Source organism: Fundulus heteroclitus, chromosome 24, assembly GCF_011125445.2.
Source record: "Fundulus heteroclitus isolate FHET01 chromosome 24, MU-UCD_Fhet_4.1, whole genome shotgun sequence".
Lineage (NCBI taxonomy): Eukaryota > Metazoa > Chordata > Actinopteri > Cyprinodontiformes > Fundulidae > Fundulus > Fundulus heteroclitus.
This window is the reverse complement of record NC_046384.1, coordinates 395800-415064: the sequence shown is the minus strand read 5'-3', so window position 1 is coordinate 415064 and position 19265 is coordinate 395800. Positions and strand designations below refer to the sequence as shown.

The window sequence follows — 19265 nt, the reverse complement described above, 5'->3', positions numbered from 1 at the left end:
GCTGCATAATGCGTCCAGAAATATTATGGGAGGGTTAGAACAAAGTGTTTTTAAGCTTTGATCCTAGAATGGCCTAGTCAAAGTCCAGACCGAGGATCTGACTTAACACTTGAGGCCCTTTGTCCAAACGACTCTAACCGAGTCGTTTTGCAGAAAAGAACGGGGCCTCAGTCCCGCCTCCAGCTTCTTCTTCTTCTTCTTCTTCTTCTTCTTCTTCTGTCTGCAGGAGCCATCTTGGATCCTGGAAGAAAAGAAGAAGAATAAAAAAAAACGTGAGGAACGTTGCTCATTCCTCAGAAACACCCTGCGGTGTGTGTGCGAACAGACCGGGACGCAACCGTAACAATTAGTGATCGACTGTTAACGAACACGGCTCACACGCAAAGGCACCTCACCTGCCCACGCCCCCGGGCCGTCAGTCACAGCCCTGCTGCCGGCGATGCGAGCCGAGCCGTGTGTGTGTGTGTGTGTGTGTGTGTGTTACTCTGTGCCTAAATTAAGAGCTGGAATGTGTTTATTTAAAGAAGCCACTGTGAAAGTGTGAGCCCGTGTGTGTAGACGGTAGCAGACCTGGCTGAAGTTCAGGAATAATTCATCGCAGGTTAGTCATTACCTGCCACAGCTGTTAGTCACCTCGTTGCTCCTTCTCCTTTTGTTTCTGCTCATATAACTTCACCCTCGCTGACCTCCCAGTTATGCTGCTCCGTGCAACGATGGAGCTATAAATACACAGGGGGCGACACGTGAGGCCCGAGGAGTCAACAGGAGTCAACGGGAGCGGCGGTCCTTCAAGGGGTTTCGCTGGAGAAGTCAAAGCCGCTGCGCTTCCATCGGCCTGAAGACAGGAAGGGTGAGAGTGGACGCGGTGTCATGTGGGGCCGGGAGAAGCCGGGGGTCTCTCCCACGTCCCGTGAAAAGCAAACTCCTGCTGAACTTTGCCGGAGTCATCTGGAAATCAGGCGCTTGTCCCTGAATGGCCTCGGAGCAGGAGGGGAGACTCCGCAGCATCGTTTTGAGAGATGATGAATTAAGAGACGATTTCAGAGTAAACTGGGTTTCCTGCTCATCAAATACACCGACCAACAGAGTCCCCTCGTCATAGGCCCTCCACCAACGTAGCTTTGGCCTTTCACGCTCGTCTCCAAACATGGTGCTGAGCTTTATGGTCAAACGTCTCTACCTTGGTCTCCTCAGGTCCAAACGACCTGCGGCAACGCGTCGACTCCTTCCTGGGAAGAATAGCAACCTTTGGCACTAGACAATGACGGCAAAACTATAACTTTGGAACATCACCGCATACATTAAAATGATTAAAAACTAAGTTTGCTGACAGCCAGAGCCAAAAAACAGAGAGAGAGATCAAAACGATGGACACAAGGGGAGAACGTCTGTCCGTAAAGGTATAATGTAGACATAAACACCAGATTTGTGTCATTACCTCGGTAAATGCTCGTCTTAATGTCACCCGCCTAATTATAAGAGCTGTTTTCAAAGACTATTTGGGAACTATTTTAATCCCGGCTGGTATTTCTGATCCCTGAGTGCGTTTGTAAGCGGAGCTGCAACAGGAGCCAACAGGCTGCCGGTGTAAAAAAAACCCAGACGGTGTTTATGAATGGAGCGCGACGATGTGTTTGTAGATTCAGCTGCAAATAAAGACTGTGAAGGTCTGCTCTCTGTTACACATTGACCCACTTATCCTACCTGGCAACCGATAAGAAAGCAAACTGCAGGACTATAAATGCTCGTGTTGTTTTACTGATATTCCAACTCGACGCTCGGTGGGTTTATTGAGCAGATTAAAACTTAAAGTGTCACTGGAACCAGCAGACAGGCTGGACTTTTGATTTAAAGCCTGTTTGGGTTTGACTTGACCTGCAGAGACATATAACTGGAACCAGTTTAAAGCAAAAGCCTCTTCAGTCCCAAAGCTGCGGTTGTCCTGCAGCTTTGGGATGTCTCCCCGCTTCAGACAATTGGGTCATTGGCAGGACTCTGCAGGACCCGATGCATGCCCAGTGGGTTGTTCAGCCATTTGTTTCAGGTCTGATGGACCTGGGACACATCTCAATGTTGCAGGGCAGCAACCCTTGAGAGCTGCGGCCCATCTGAACGCCCTTATAGAGCCAGGACTCTTTAGCCAAAGTGGAAGCGCGTCAGTGCTGTACGAATAGTAATCAGTAAGGAGGGAGGCAGGAAAAGGAGCCTGGATGCTTCATCCCGCGGCTAGTTTGGCCTAGGAACCCCGCGACGGGTCACGGTATCCCACAATCCTTTGCGTGACAACACATATAAACAAAGCACCCTCATGGAAATCCACGAAAATGTCCAGAGAGAAGAGATCGGCACTTTGTAGTCCATGTTTCCATCACGTAATGACGTCAGAGTTAAAAGTTGAAATCAGCGATAGAGTTAGGAGCTAGGAGCTAGGAGGCATCATTAAGGGTACTTGGACGGAGCCCTGGAGTTTAAGACCCCTGCCTATGAGTCTGGCTTCATCCCTTTTTATTTCCCAGACCTGGAGGCCAACTGGTTTGGTTGCTCTTGATGGATACGCTGAAAAGAAAGAACCTTTTTCTTTTTGCGTTGTCAGACACATGAAGTCGGTGGGAGAGACCCATGAAGACTTCCTGGGAGTGCTGAATATTCGTTATGGTGAGGCGTAAAATATTCCTGGTGGAAAATAGCAACGAGCTAAAACCAAACTACAACCATGGGCGTTAAACGTGAAATAATGGATTTCTACCTTCCTGTAGGATGCAGACCTTTAGAGTCTTGACTTATAGAAAGTCTCAGGAAACTCAGACCTAGCATTGATCCCGTTCTGCTTCATACTGAGGTACCCCCCCCACTAAACCAGAGCTGTGTCTCACCAGCAGCTTCACTTACACCATGCCTGTGACCCAGAGGCTGGCATTCGGGGGGTTTCCGATCAGGCGTTCTGGATCCAGGCCGGAGAATCCCAAAACGAAGCTAAATGAAAACCTGCAGCAGAACTTGCCGCAACAGATGGCTGCTGACAGTCTAACTGCTGCAGTGTGATGAGATAAATGCGAGCCGCTGCCAAAACTGCAGCAGAGCTGGTCGGACAGCAGGGATGCACACGCACGCACGCACACACCTTTAATAGTTTACCTAATTGCTACAGAATGACTGCGAGCATTCACTGCATATTGAGCAAAACGACAGCCACTCACACTGATCATTACCTTGTCGAAAGACTTGCATTAGAGCTATTATAAGTCCAGATGCGAGCACTTAGCTAACGAGTTATTGTGGCAACAAACACACCAAATATGCGCAGCTGCGAACATGTTTCAGCATTTCTCTTACATAATTTAAGCCTATTTTCCACTTTGAAGGCTCCGCATACACGATAAATATGCTTTTCTCCTTATTTAGCCGTTTCTCAGACCGGAGGTCAACGCTTAACCGACGCATCCGGAGGTGAAGGCGCCTGTTTGCATCTGTGAGGAGGGGGAAAGGTTCATTCCGAGAGGAAATGTTCACTTTAAACCTGAAACTGTCCAGGAGCCAAAGTCAACAAACATGCAATGTGGTTCGGCCTGTCGGAGACAAACAGCAGCGGTGGTGGCGGCGGCAGCAGCGGCTCGGATCGCTTCCAGCCGCCTCGCCCGCACGCCTGACTCAGCTCTGCCTCGCCCACAGGCAGAGCACCTCATCTTCAGGTGGCAGGCAACAGGTGGGGGCGGGGGGCCGTTGCCTTTAGTCGTGGAAGAATGACAAGATGAAATACTTTATAAATATGTTCCAAGATAAGAACTGACTCCAACCAAAATCCCAATAATTATCATAAAACAATCCAAATGCTAACAAGAGAGCTAAATGAAAGAACATAGAATGACACTAAAGCTCAGTTCAAGCGTTATTGAGCTCATAGTAACAGAAAACTGCCACCAACAGACAAAAACCTTCATTACACCAATAAAAAAGTTACATAAAACAAATAAATACCAGCAAGAGATGCAATTTAACCTAAAATAACAAAAAAATCCCCAAAAAAACGGGCATAGATGGATGCAAATTAATGGCAAATCTACTTCAAATGCTCAGAATTTTGAGAAATTATTTTTCAAGAATCATGAGAAATTTCAATTGATGTTGCCCAAGAAATGACGTAGGAAATCAAAACTACTAAACTACCACACAAACTACATATACCTACATTAAACTGGTATGAAATCAGAAAACATCCACAAATCTAAAGAAAGTGGCTTCATGTCTGCCAATGAAAGGAAAACCAAACAATTATGCTCACAAAATGAGAGAAAACAACCAAAAGCTGCATCAAATGCCATGAAATAGATAGAAATGGTCAAAATACCAAATAGCCCAGTAAACTGAGGTCATGTGGTCATAAAAACAAACTAATCTAGTTAAAGTAAAACTACAGTGAAGACAAGAAAATGACTAAAATTAAAGAACACAAAGACCTAAAATTATTAAAGACAACAATGATGTGAAAATGACCATAAACTAAACTCTTTCACCCCCTGATCTGACGTCTTATGTACGTCTATGTCCACAGAAAGACTAAACTAAGGTTTCAGTCGATTTCCAGAATGTGGCGACAATCAAAGATCAAACCAAACTCGAAGAATAAGATTCCAGCAGTCAAATCGGGATTTCATCTCAAACCAGTTCGTCACTCAGCACGCCTCTCCGGATAGTCGCTGTCTTAATTAACCTGGGAGGAATCTCTGTGACGCCATCGTGGGAAAATCCTCCGAAGACGTGACGCCACCGCGATTCCCCGGTTAGACGCAAGAGGCTCAAAGGACGACGTAAAGGAGGTGAAACCCGTCGGCTTGTTTCTCCTACAGCCAGGACAAAACTAAGAGCATCCGCCTTTCAGCTCGCTATTGATCAGACGTGAATAACGAGGCAAAGATGTATCAAACGTGTGTCTTTATTCCTCTTTCAGTATGTACATATTGCACAGAGGGAGGCAGCTTCATCAATATAAATATATACCGGAATACCTTTAAAATGACCAGCTACTTTAATGCAATAAGGACCATTGAACACTTTCAGGACCCGTCTGCCCTACAGCTCTGAACGGCACGCAGAACAACGTCCGTGGTCCATCGTCCGAGAATAAATCAAACACTGATAAAAAAGTCCCAGGCTTGTTTCCGTCAGAAACCAGTAAAACTGCTGCTGCCGCTTTAAAAACTGGTTGCTTGTTGCTGTAGACGGCGGCACAGCAGCAGTAACCCTTGGTAAACAAAAACAAAAAAAGCCTCGGTATCAGGAATTCATATGAGTTATTTAAAGTAAAGACTGAGGTGAGAGGCTCAGGTAGTCTAAGCAGGTCCAGGTGAGTACAGGAGAGCAGCCCGGCTCAGGCTGCTGGACCACAGGAGTCTTTGATGGAGGTTCTCAGATCAGTCAGAGTTCATCCGAAGGCGGCGCAAAGCTGCGGCAGAAGTCCAGGAGTTCTTTGTTGCTGGATGTGAAACAGTTTGGTCTCTGGTCGAAGATTGACATCGAGTTTCTGCCGGCGTCATAACATCTACCGCCGGTGAGCAGAGCGGACGGACGAAGGCTGTGGAGGGGAGAAGAAACAGTGAAGATGAAGGCCACCATGTGTTTCTGTGAGGTGAGACAGATGCCAGAAAGAGTGTTTACCCAGAGCTCCTAAAGGTCTAGTTTCCCATAATATCACCTTGATTCATTCCAGTTCAATTCAATTTTATTTATATAGCGCCAATTCATGAAACATGTCATCTCAAGGCACTTTACAAAGTCAAATTCAATCAGATTATACAGATTGGTCAAAAAATTCCTATATAAGGGAACCAGTTGATTGCTTCAAAGTCCCGACAAGCAGCATTCACTCCTGGGGAACCGGAGAGCCACAGGGAGAGTCGTCTGCATTGTCCATGGCTTTGCAGCAATCCCTCATACTGAGCAAGCATGAAGCGACAGTGCTCCATCCATCCTCCTTTCTCAATCCCAACTTTACAAAAAAACACATGAGCACCATTCATGTAGGACGTTTCTCGACTATCCTCTCTCCAGACAACTGGGTTTGTGGAGAACATCCAGGTTCTAGACACTTCCTCTCATGGTTGTTAGGTTCACCTGAATCTCTGGCCTGCAGGTGTGGCAGACTTCTTCTTCTTTGGCTTTCACAAATACCTGAGTTGCATCTTTTCAGCTACAGATAGCAAGGTTCTGAACCGGAAGGTTCTTCGGTTGTTAAAGGGATCTCACTCCCCTCCACAGACGGGTCATTCAAGGCAGTTTTTGGATGAATAAAAGGATCAACATGTGATGAACTTAAACTTTCCCGACGGTGTTAGCTATGGATCTCATGTCCAGCGTTATCGCGGTAAATGTCGCTGAAGTGCAGTTTGTCTAATTATCTTATGTCAAGAGTCAAAATATTAATCCTGCTCCAAATCAAGGAATCATACACCAATTTCAAGAATATTCTACTCACTTAAAGTTTCCTCTTTGCAGTGCATTTGGTTTGGTTGAAAAACGGAAGCAAACAAGTTTCGTGGGTCAGCTTTGTTTTGAATCTGGACTGAATGCTCTTATTATTATTTGCAGATTGTGAACTGATTTTGAAAAGCAATTTTGTGGCTGTTTTTTCCCACATTCAGTCTCTCGGGCATTTGTTGAATGCTTGACAAAGTCTGTATTGTGCAGAAGAAGTTGTTCTTCTTCTGTGGTCTTGTGGTCTCCCCTCTGAACAGGCGGTTCGCCTGCAGCGCTGCAGGCATCTCAGATAAAGACGTTAACCCCGTGTTTGGGTTGGTAACAGAGGACAGAAACCAAACTCTTTGCTTTTCTTCACCTCTGGGAAAGGACAAAAGCGTTCTTGTCATCAGAGCATTAGCCTGAAAGCTCTGAACATTGTTGTTGAGCATTAGTTAAATTGCATCATATACCCCTAAGGCTGATGTAGTTTTACCTTCTCTGGGATTTGAACTCTGGATGTATATCGTACCCTGCGCACACGAGAGTTGATGCTCAGTCTTACCGTCTCTGCGTCTGTTTTTCTCTCAGCACAGCGAGGGCTTTCGGCCAGTCGAGTCAGCAGACGAGCACATCTTCTATAAACTGCAGCAGAAGGGAACAACAAGGCTTGTTTATGCGTGACTGAAAAGCAGCTTCTAAAAGGAGACAGGACCTGCAGCTTTGGCGTCATGAGGAGCAGCGTGTACCTAGCCGAGCTCGGCACAAGACAATAACGTTTAGCCCGGAGACCTGATCAATGTTCGGCGTAAAAATAACTCGCCTTGTTTTTCTACAATGCTGCAATTATTACTTTAAAAAAACTTCTTCACATTTATATATTGAATACCAGACATTCAAATGTTAAACTTGCCCTGCGATAGACTGGCGACCTGTCCAGGGTGAACTCTGCCTCTCGCCTATTGACAGCTGGAGATAGACACCAGCAACCCCTCATGAGGGATAGATGTGTTAGAAAATGTATGGACGGACAGATGGATGGATGGATGGATGGATGTATAGATGGATGGATGGATGGATAGATGGATGATGGATGGATGGATGGATGGATGGATGGATGATGGATGGATGGATGGATAGATGGATGATGGATGGATGGATGGATAGATGGACGGATGGATGTATGGATGTATGGATGTATGGATGTATGGACGGATGGATGTATGGATGTATGGATGGATGGATGGATGATGGATGGATGGATGTATAGATGGATGGATGGATAGATGGATGATGGATGGATGGATGGATGGATAGATGGATGGATGGATGGATGAATGGTTGGATGGATGTATAGATGGATGGATGGACAGATGGATGTATGGATGGATGGATGGATGGATGGATGGTGGATGGATGTATAGATGGATGGATGGATGGATAGATGGATGGATGGATGGATGGATGGATGATGGATGGATGGAGGATGGATGGATGGATGGATGGATGAATGGTTGGATGGATGTATAGATGGATGTATATATGGATGGATGGATAGATGGATGATAGATTGATGGATGGATGTATGTATGGATGGAGGATGGATGGATGGATTGATGGATTGATGGATGTATGGATGGATGGATGGACGGATGGATGTATGGATGGATGGAGGATGGATGGATGGATGGATGGATGAATGGTTGGATGGATGTATAGATGGATGTATATATGGATGGATGAATGGATGGATGGATGGATGGATGGATGGATGGATGGATGGATTGATGGATGGATGTATGTATGGATGGAGGATGGATGGATGGATGTATATATGGATGGATGGATTGATGGATTGATGGATGTATTATGGCATGGCTGGGACTGGCTGGCTGGATGGATGGCTGTCTCTTGCTGGCGGCTTGTGGTTGCTGGCTGTCTGTCTGCTGGCTGGCTGGCTCCCTGGCTGGTGGCTGGCTGGCTGTCTCTCTGCCTGGCTGGCTTGAGGCTGGCTGGCTGTCTCTCTGGCTGGCTGGCGGCTGGCTGGCTGGCTGGTTGCTGGCTGTCTGGCTGGCTGGCTGGCTGGCTTGTCTGGATGGATGGATGGATGGATGTATTTAAACTTGAATTTTAGTATTCCTGGAGATACAGCCCAGTGGTTATCAGGTTTGCTTCACATGCGAAAGGTCCCCGGTCCGAAACCGGGCGGAAACCAGTTGTTGTTAAAGATGGTCCTCCTGATCCTTTACCCTTGAGAAGCGGTCTTTTTAGATAAAAAAAAACTTATTTAGAAAGAAATGACTCTTGAAACAGAAACTATACTTTAACACGTTTAATCTAAACAAGCCAAAGGGGAAACGAGGAAGAGCCCCGGATAAGGGCTACATCAGCCTTTTATAGAACTGAAAATGTACATTCGCCAGCAAGGGAGTGTATCCGTATGACATCAGTGTCTCACCATATTCTGAAGGACCAGGCTGTCTCTGAGATACCTGACCCGTTGTCTCTTATGGGTGCATTTTGTCCAGACAAATTAATCTGTAGATTCATATAATAACTAAGATTTATTAAAAAACAAACAAACACAGACTTAAAAAAAAATCACCTAAGCAACACAACGATGAATTAGAGGATTCACATGACTGAATCAGACAAGTTGTAAATCAGTTTGCCCTGTCAGGTCTGTACGGTTTAGTCATTACTTTCATGGTACATTAAGTTTACTCCGTTGATACACAATGACACCAACACCTTGTGGTGAGGTAAAGAAAACTGAACTAAAGTAAACAATTTCCCACTTGTGCAGTCTGACGAGCATCAGCCAATAAACCGTCAGGGTTATGTAAACAACCTGTGGACAAGTTTGGACCTTCCCAGCTCCTGTAACTTTCACCTTTAATAGCAGAAAGTTGAGCTGCACACACCCCAACACACACACACACACACAGGTTGACAACTGTGCACCTTTGGGGACGGTCACAGATACAACGCATTGCAGGGACACACAACGGCCCTTACCGTCTGCATATGTCCAACTTTAGAGCAGCTTCAGATAATCATGAGACAACATGGCGAACCTACACCGGTCCCAATATGTCTTCATGCCATATTTGATCATTACTGAGAATTTATGTCTGAGCTACACGTTTCTTATTTCTTTCTTATTTATTATATGTTAACACAGCAATTAGATAAAATGTACTGCATCTGGTGGTGAGCATATGAACATTTATAGGGAGGCGGTTGGTGAAAAGGTTGGCAAAATTCACTTAAATATTTAAACCCAAACAATTTGCATTATATTACCTTTCATAAAAAAAAAAAAAAACATCTTACTTGCTTTGGTTTTGAATTAAAAATGAGGTTGGATGGTTGGACTTGGATCACAATTTGTTGGAATGAACACTGAGTGGCACTCAGTTGATTCGGTGCATGAAAATATTTGGTTTAGATGTTAGATAGCTGTTCTTTGATAAGACATAAAAAAAAACACTCTGTCTGGTTTGGTTATGAGTTTTCTCCTCTTATTAATGGCCACACAATGTTCATACTATCTCCACACTGTGCACCACGACTTGGCAGCAGAAGAACAACGGTAGGTTAGGCCAGCAGAGGCTATTTGGTTGTTTTTACAAATATACTTTAACTTTCAAGTGGCTATTTTGGTTTCGTAAGGAAACTATCATGGTCAGATTTTGATTGCAATTTGTTAGGATGGATACACTTCAGTAAGTTTAAATATTAATTAAATACTTGCTAAAGTGCTAATTTTGGTTTTAGCCATAATTAGGCTTAAGGTAGTTCTTGACATCCATAGAATTAGCACTCTATACTATCTGAACTATTTACTTTAAATGCACCAATGATTGGCTTATTACCAACAAAGCAACAAAGTTTTGTAGCCGTGTATACAAGAGGAGCAGGCCGAGCCAATGAAACCCTAGTAATCATAAAATTCCCACTATTTCAGCTTTAGATACCGGTTTCCATGGATGTTATGTTGATGCCATTAAACCGATGAAACATTTAGGGGAAAATTGTTATAAACAAACATTTCAACTCAAGCACACCAACAGGGTGTAATGCTGAATGTTTTGATGTACAGACTAAATGATAATAAAGTCCTCCCAGAGGAACGCGCATATTTGTGTCTACACATTCACCGCCTCTCTCTCCAAGACAAACATCCAACTACATGCATGGTTTAAAATAATAAGCACTGCAGCTGTTGTGACACGATAGCAGTGTTGTACAGTGTACAGTGTTAAAACATGCCTTCTCTTGTTCTTTATCTTAAAACCCTGCAGTAACATCACGCACTAACAAATACTTAGCAACCACTCTAAGGTTTAGATTAAATCTCAGATTCCATCTTTTGCAGAACGGGGACATTATGAAAGGTAGCTGAAGCAGAATTGGTTCAGTGATTCAGGCTCTTTGAAATGGGAAAATCAACTCGTTTAGTGCCATTTTTTTTTACGTTCTCACTCAAAATTGCTCATATTTATTAATCGTGATACAGATTTTGTATGAGAGTTTTGGAAAAATTTGATTATGACCTGAAATGTTTTTGTTTTTTTGCCCTTCTTGTTAAGAGATGCATCCGTCTTGTAAACCTTGTGTCAAATATGGGTTTGATTGTCCGACAAACCCCAGACTTTACTGCTGGACTGGATATTTTCCTGATTATTTGCTTAAAATGAGTTATCATTACAGCTTTAGTTGAGTATTGAAGTCAGGGGGAAATTAGTGTTTTGACTTTTAATCCTGAGAGTCAGTAAGGGAAGTGAAATTGAGAAACTAATTAACGTAGAGTTGCTACTTACACTTGGGTACGGTGCAGTCCCTGGTATTGTTGTACAGTCTGTTGAACTGTTTTCGGCACCGTGGTTTGAAGTAAAGAGGACCTGAGGGCATGAAAAGGCACACATCAGTCAAGCTCTGCTTCCTGTGGCAGCCGTAAATCTTTTGAACATCGTCAGCGTCTGTGACTTTAAACCGCAACAATCAAGTCTTTCCGATCTCGACACGTGTTGACGTCTGATAAGAGCCGGCTGCGCTTGTCTGTGAACTGCTTGACCATTACGTGTAGTTTCATGACTATTAGGGAACTGATTTAAAGTTCTAAGGAACTCTCTGTTGTTTCCCTTTTTACTCCCAGCTGACTTAGCTGTAGCCATTTAAGTTAATATAAGTTCAGCTGTAGCATTTATGGGCCAACTTTAACCATTGCAGACGACTTTGTAAAGTGCCACAAGATGACGTGTGTCGTGAATTAGCGCTATATAGATAAAATAAAATTGAATTCAATAGATGATTGTAAGTTTAATGCATTTAATATGGCCATTTGTTGACTGTTAAGCATTAAAATGAAAGGGCTTCAGGATTATAGGTGAAAAACACTTGATAAGCTTTATTAAGTTTAAGTTCATGAACGTGTTTTTGCGTGATGATATTTAGCAAAAGTACGCATTAGGCTTAGGCATTGGAAGAGCAGTGTTAGTTTAAGCCCTGTGGCGCATTTCGTTGTATTTTATTACAGTTTTTGCCATTTTTTGGTCAGAATTATGATTAAGGATTATTTAGCAGTGACATTTAGTAATAATTATTGATTATTTAAATAAAAATACTTTGGTTTAAGCAATAGAAGCACTTCATTGTTTTAGATAAAAATACTAGAAATACTTTTAGAGTAGAAGAAGAATGTTACCTTTGAACAATGATTAAGTCTTGACTGTGTTTTAACGAATTAAATGAGTTGGGTTTAGGAATTAAAAGCAGGATTATGAGTAGCATGAGTTATTGTGAGGTTAATTTTGTCCATACGGGGTTAGACACGTAGATTACTGAGATAGATGCTCCTACGCTGCACCCTGACTAGACCCAACTGCCATAATTATCTGACAGTGGGTACAAAGAAGCCGGTATAATGCTCCTGTAACATCTGGAGTGCTAAAAGGGGATTCTGAAAGGAATTAGTGTTAAAAATGGACTCAGAACATGACCAGGAAGGCAGAGAGCTCGTGACATGAAAGGAATGAAGTCTGAGCGGAGAGAAGGAGGCGGATACCTGAGGTCACCTGACCAGAAATATTTTGTACCGCTTGACTGACTTGAGGCATAAAAATGTTGGTTACATTTATGAATTAGAATGCCATGGTTATTATCGGTGCTTAGCCACACTTGATTGATTTTAGGGATAAAAATACTTCAATAGATAAAGACGTTAGGCGACACGCTTGGGTTCAGGCTGCAGAGGAAGCTGCTCAGCTTTAGGCTGCAGTTAGAGCACAGAAAGCAAGATAGTTTTATCATAATAAGCTCATTTAGGAACCAATTTTATACGGATGCCATAGTAGGAGGTCCCATCCAGATCCATACATAAAAATATTTCATAGCTATGAGATTAAAGATCTGATAGCAAGGGAGTGAGAACCTTTCTGTGTCTTGTAGACCTGCCGTTTCTTATACATGTTCTAATTTCAAGATAAAAGTTTGACGTCTAAGGCATCTTGACGAAGCATCAAACGTGTCATGTCCTACGTTAAAGTTCTCCGTCTTAGGAAATAAAAGCACGTAACTTCTTAAAAACGGAGGTTCTGACTTGTATGGTGCTGTGTTAGAAGATTCTCATACCTGTTATTTGTATGATGAACTTTTCCTTGTGCTTTGGATCACTGAGGTGACCTAAAAAGGAAAAACAGAAAGTATTATTAGTATTATTTAGCATAAGACGTCTTTTAAAACACAAACCGTTCAGACCCAGCCCAGTATACTACTTATTTTAAATAATACATGCTAATCTTTCATTATAGACAATCCCTCTCTTTTACACCCAACATTTTGCTACAGGATGTGATCAAGAGGTTGCCCGACTTCCCGAACCTCAACATGAGCCCAAAACTGACCAGAACCCAGTCATGCTGAACAGACACCTTAGGTTATAAAATGCTTTATATCTGACATCAAATGCACAAAAACACACAATCAGTAAGTCAATAACAGGTTTTGCTGCCCACCAGTCTGGTAAGGCCTATAAATAATTTCTAAACCATCCTTCAATGGACGGAAAGATAATTTTCAAGTGGAAAACTATATGCAAGCAACACCCTGCTTAGCCTGGGCTTTAAAACTGAACATGCTTAAATTTAGATCATGGTTCCTAACTCAACTTTTCAAAGGAATAAAATGTTTTTACTGTTAAGTTACTCCTGTTGCCTGAAAGGTAGCAACTTCATCAGGAGGCCAAGAAGCAAAACAACCCTCCAAAAGAACATTTTACTGCATATCAGCGCACAGTAGGAGGACCCACTGCTGTAATCCAAACTGAGATGCTCCGAACTCTCCACCGCGCTCCACAGGTTAAAGAAAAATGTGGGAAATGTGAGGAAAAAAAACCAAAACTGACAGTAAACCTCCTGAGGAGCAACCTTGTGACATGGCCATGCAAACACTGCATCTGGCGGCACAAATAAACTGCTGTTTAAAGACGGGGCAGCAGCTCTGACTGCTTCCCACGAGGCGTCGTTAAACCCAAAGGTCTCCGGAGTCATGCGTAGACGAGGGTCACTCCATTATGTTTACGACTCCTAAACAAACACCCTCAGGAGGCGATAAGGCTACTAGTGACTCGGGAAGGTTAACACACGAACAAAAAAGTGATTGTGAATGACGATCAGCACCCTGGACAGAGACGGCCCACCATGACCCCCATGTTTTCATCAAAGGTCGACTCCATCAGATCAGCTGGTAATGTTGGCCTTTTAAACTCCGATAAAGTGCCTTGTGGGCTTCATTTAAATACATTTTCATAAATTGAATGAAAAACTGACAAAAAATGCAACGTGCCAGCATTAATAGATGACGACGAGGACTTCCAACCAAGAAGTGTTTTATTTATCAGAGTAATAAGTGTCAAAGTGCAAACTTTCCACAGTCTAAGTTATTTAATTACCTGTTCAAGACTTCTCGCATTGATTTGACATTAAATTTAAACAGGGATGGGAAAATAGGTTGACGTGTGCCGACAGTCTACCTCCAAAATAAATACCTTCACCTCAAATCGACAGCTCTGCTGCCAAAGACTTGGACACGGCTGGGTGATCCGACAGGACAAATATACCAAACACATGCAAGCTGGTTCTGAAATTGATAAAACAGGACGGCTCTGGAATCAAAATGTGTGGATTGGGCCTAAAATGGCCGGTCTCTGACTGGACAGCAGTTCTGTGAAGAAGAGGAGTCAGAGAGACCGCAGCAGCTGGTTCCACGCTGACATCCAGTCTGGAGGAGATAAAGACGAGGATGCAGCAACATTTCCTCCTTAACGGCTCAAAAACACATTCCCGTTTTCCTCCTTATTACTTTTTCCTGTGAGAACATTGCTCTTTCGTGGACATGTGCCAATCCGGGCCTTATCTCTGACCCACAGCTGATTATTTCAGCTCTGAATCATTGCAAAGCTGCGGCTCGTCCCTCTGGGATGCAGAGAAACTCCTCCAGGCCGTTCCCATCAGGACCCCGGGTAAGAACCTGAGGAGCGTTATATCGCTCACTTCCCCGGTTTCCTGTCTCGGCTCAGATCGCCTGCGAGGTGAACCCAACGCCTCCATCCCTCATGCTCTGCTCCTCCTGCTCCAACCAGAGGAGCCCCTTTCTTTTTACTGGAAAGTTTGGAGCCAACCTTAAAGGTTTTCTCCTGTTTTTATTTTTCTTCACACACTACTTTACTACTTCTGTATTCAATCTACAGGCTATATCACCTCATCTTCACCATTTTGGTTGCTTTATTAACTGCGGCTGGTTGGAATTTGCTATAAATGGAAAGTGCACAGAGCTACCTTTGTTATTAGTTAAACACAAATTAACTGGGATTTAGAGCTTCCATTTCCCAAGACCCAGAGCTACGCATGTATTCCCGGCTTCTGCACCCACCTTGGTTGGACCTGCCCGGCTTCTTCGGACCCGTGGACCGACCGATCAGCTGCGCCAGGCTGTGGCGGTCCCTGCGCCCCTCCGCCCGGGGCCGGGGGACTCTGTCCCGGTGTCGGGGCGCATCGCGGCAGCTTCCCGGGGTCTGCAGCAGGATGAAGAGGAGGAGGAGGAGGAGGAGCGCGGACAGGACAGAGGGCCGCGGCAGCAGCATCACTGAGGACCTGCAGGGGACCCAACACACGCTCCCCAAATTAAACTTTATTATTTTTTTGAAATTTCTAACATTTTAAAAGATACAGTTCAAGTCTTTCAGCTGCCTCAGGCTGACAGAAACTTCTGCAGGGTCTTCTTTTAGGAAAGGTTTGCCACCAGAGCAGCCTCTAGCAGGGACCTGCACTGAAACTGATTCATGTTTTCAGCCCCAATCCTAAATTCTGGGCGTATTTTCACAGATAAAAACTATTCCCCTGGTCTCCCCGCAGCAGTTACCTCTCCTCTGGGGCTCTTGGCGCGGCTCGGTGCGCCTCCTCTCCCCGGCGCTCCGCTCCCTGATCCCGGGTTCTACCTTCCCGCCTCTCTTGGACCGGAATCGGTCCGCTTCCTCCGGCGTCTCCTTGACTTGTTATCCCAGGTTCGTGTGGATCCCACCGGCGTGCCGTGCCCCGAGTCCCCGCGTCATCTTGGAGCGGCGCGGGGCTGCCGGAGCGCGTAAAACGGATCTGACACCTTTATAATCATCATCATCATCACCAGGAGACTGAGTGGGTTCTGCAGGCTGCAGCGGGCAAAGGTCCGGTCCGGCTCATGCCTCTGAGCTGCAGAGGGGAGAATAAAGCAGTCCTGACCCGAGCCGCGGCTCCTTCTCACCAGATATTGATCGGAGGGTTCCGGAAAAAAAAAAAAAAAAAAAAAACTCGGTGGAAACAAGCCTCCGTCTGCTCGGCTCTCCACGCGCAACTCAACTCCAGCCGATCACGGAAATGAGGAAGAGGAGGAGGAGGCGGGAGGAGGTGCGTGCGCGTCTGCGTCGTGCACACGCTTTAAACCAAAGGTGCGCGGCAGATGACAGACTGGCAGCAGAGCTTCTGGCTGCAGAGGCGGCGCAGCACTCCCTCTCAGTGGAGAAAGTGAAAATGCTTGTTTTTTTTATCTCTTTGCATTGAAGCTTTTTCCCGTTCTTCCAGTCAAAGTTCAGATTTAGGTCTGGGCTTTGACTAGGCCAAACTAGCGGGGTTTCCTCTAAAGCAGTGGTCTCAAACTCAAATCCTCCAGAACAAGAGGATGGGTAAAAAGTTAGGAAGGTGAACCTCTTTTCCAGGATTGTCCTCTAGCTCCATCCATCTTCCCACCGACCAGCTTCCCGTCATGTTTTGTAAGCGTTGAGCCCAACCACAATGCCGACAGAAACTCAGCGTGGTGCCGGATGTTTAACTGTAAAAAAAAAAAAGGCGGCCTGCAGGTTCACACTTGAACACGGCGAACATGCATGGAGGCCATGAGAGAGAGAGAAGAAGAGAAGAATCCAGCAAGAAAACAAACAAACCAGGAGCCTAAATACTGAAGAAGCCAGAGATTGAGGAAAGCAGGGAGGCTGAGGGAAGGAGACTACTTAACACAGAGCGAGCTGCGATACAAAGAGGCCACTAACCAGGGAGAAAAGACCAAGAGACATGAAGCACAAACAACAGAACATAAGATACTAAATGCAAAGGAATTAACGGATATGGAAACGCGTTACCAACAATAATCAAGACAGCTAGAAAGTAAATAGACAACGATGCAAAGGTGGTGCCAGCCCCCCTTGTCCCGGCCTCAGGAATAATCTCCTCAAAGGGAAGTTCAGCGCTAGTTTCCTGACAAACAGAAGCTTGAACGTGAGCCAAAAGGCTACCTTCTGCCACATTCCTTCTCCTCCACTTCACAATTACACAACGTTCTCTGTCGTTCCACTGCATTAAATCCCCCCCAGAGAATGAATTTGAGCAATAATAAATGTAAGATGGGTGATGAAACCGGCGGTGCAGCGTCCAGGTGTTGAAACGATCAGACTGTTAAAAAAAAAACATTTAGCTCAGAGCTGGAAGCCACTTTACGCACCAGCATAACGCAGCGGGCTCCAAAACAATCCAGCGAGCAGCGACCGAGGCCCGCTGGAGTCTCCACCCTTATTTGCTCATCTGCTCCGCCGGCTCTGAACTCACTCGGCCCAGGTCGATGCGTGCGTGACGGGCTTTTCTTGTGAACACGTTTGCCCGTCCTGTGGTGAAAAAGGGCGACCCAGCGTGGATCTGGCAGGAATGAAGGAATGAAGGCGGGGGGGGGGGGTCAATGCGTGCGTGTGGGAACATTGATGTTATTTGCAGAAGGTTTAAAGGGAGGGTTTTGCTGAAGAATGACAGCCTGCTCCTGACACTGGGGGCTGTTTACTCATGCAGGTCACTGCAGTTTTCTCTCCCAGCCATTAACTCCACCGTTCACATGCCGACCTGCAGCAGCCGCCGCGTTCCCGGCTTTGGATCGTCTCCAAGAACGTTGGGCAACCTCCCGGCGGGAACCATCAACCGTCTTCACGGACGCGTTAAGATGACAGATCATTTGTTGCAGCTCTCAGAAGAAGATTGACGCCTTTGGAGCCACACTGATGACTCCTGAAATCTGGAAACGTCAGATAAACGAGCTTCAGGTCAGCATTTCATCCATCCACTTTGGATCCTTCTTAGGAACCAATGTTCCTGCATGAATCGAGGATTTTAGATCAAACTGATGAGTTCCTGAGACAAGAGTGGAGGACAGGAAGCCAAGCCGGGACCAGAACCGGAGCAACACCAGGATCAAGACTGAGCCAGACCCAAACCAGACCAGTGTGAGGCCATTGTTATCAATCCTAATCATGCAGTTTAATAAAGTTATTTCTGCAGTGGCAGTCAGCCTGCAGAGGCACAGGGAGTCGCTTTGAAATGTCCAGAGTAAAAAGTAAAAAGCCTGATTTGTTGCATCTGAGCGTAGACTGGAGTTTCCGATAGTTTCAGAAATAAAAAAAGGGTGGTTCTGCTGTTTCTGTCTGGAGAAATAAATCCAGCGCCCAGTAGGGCTGGACGATATAGAAAAAAGCATATTGATAAAATAAAATAGGAATCATATTAATCAATATCAATAATTATCAACAATATAGAAACATTTAAGTGCAGCCCTGGACATTTTATGCTGTTGCTTAATTATCTATTTTTAGATACAGACACAAACACTGAATTCAAACTCAACTCTTTATTCAACCAACTTTTTACCAAAACTACAAGTTTTTAAAAAAGATAAAAAAGAACGTATGCTCTCTGAACTCTTTGAAGGGGGCGGAGCTTAGTGACGGAGCGTTCCTGGGTCTGCGCTGTGATTGGTTGGGAGGATGTAATGACTGTAATATTAACCTACATGGCTGGAATGGAAAAGGAAGGAAAACTTTATTGAACTTTTTATTGACCCTTTTTTTCTATCAGCGTCCGGCACATTGAGACTAAGAGTCCTTGAAAATGAGATCTAGAGACCAAGTCTGATGTAGAGTATTGCAATACCATGAGAGTTTGGCCAGACATTGACTCATGATCACATGAAGTCTGTTTTTCACCAGATAAAAAGGTTGCTATTGGATTTCTAGACTCACAACTTCTACCATAGTCTCTGTCAAGAACACAGGGAACCTAAATGCATTCATTAAAAACTTTAGAGCGTTTTACCTGCTGAAATATTTGAAATCTAAAACATTTCAAGTCTGGTCGGCCTATATTTAGGCCATTAACTACGAAACCTCTATGTTTAAACAGCAGGATAACAGCAGAACCTTCCCAAACTCCTCTGAGGAACCGTGGAACCAACCAAACAACCTTGGA

General features: G+C 44.6%; 1 protein-coding gene and 1 long non-coding RNA gene across 3 annotated transcripts; one reads left to right on the top strand and one right to left on the bottom strand.

Annotated features, from left to right (window-relative positions):
* The first annotated feature begins 545 nt into the window (after positions 1-545).
* LOC110367046 lies at positions 546-1670 on the top strand. The gene is made up of 2 exons (XR_004928024.1): positions 546-601; positions 694-1670. It is a non-coding gene; the product is annotated as an uncharacterized LOC110367046 (long non-coding RNA).
* A 3244-nt stretch (positions 1671-4914) lies between these two features.
* LOC105918777 (ALK and LTK ligand 1) lies at positions 4915-17682 on the bottom strand. 2 transcript variants are annotated; one of them, XM_036128435.1, is made up of 6 exons: positions 17482-17682; positions 15385-15605; positions 13087-13137; positions 11277-11357; positions 7016-7095; positions 4915-5569 (listed from the first exon to the last, which is right to left on the bottom strand). In XM_036128435.1, exons 2-6 carry the CDS (start codon positions 15593-15595, stop codon positions 5537-5539), a joined length of 456 nt encoding a protein of 151 aa, XP_035984328.1. In that variant the 5' UTR covers positions 15596-15605; positions 17482-17682; the 3' UTR covers positions 4915-5536. The 2 variants fall into 2 exon arrangements, with proteins under 2 accessions (XP_035984328.1, XP_021167045.2); XM_021311370.2 differs by lacking the exon at positions 17482-17682 and adding an exon at positions 15874-16785.
* Positions 17683-19265: the final 1583 nt, after the last annotated feature.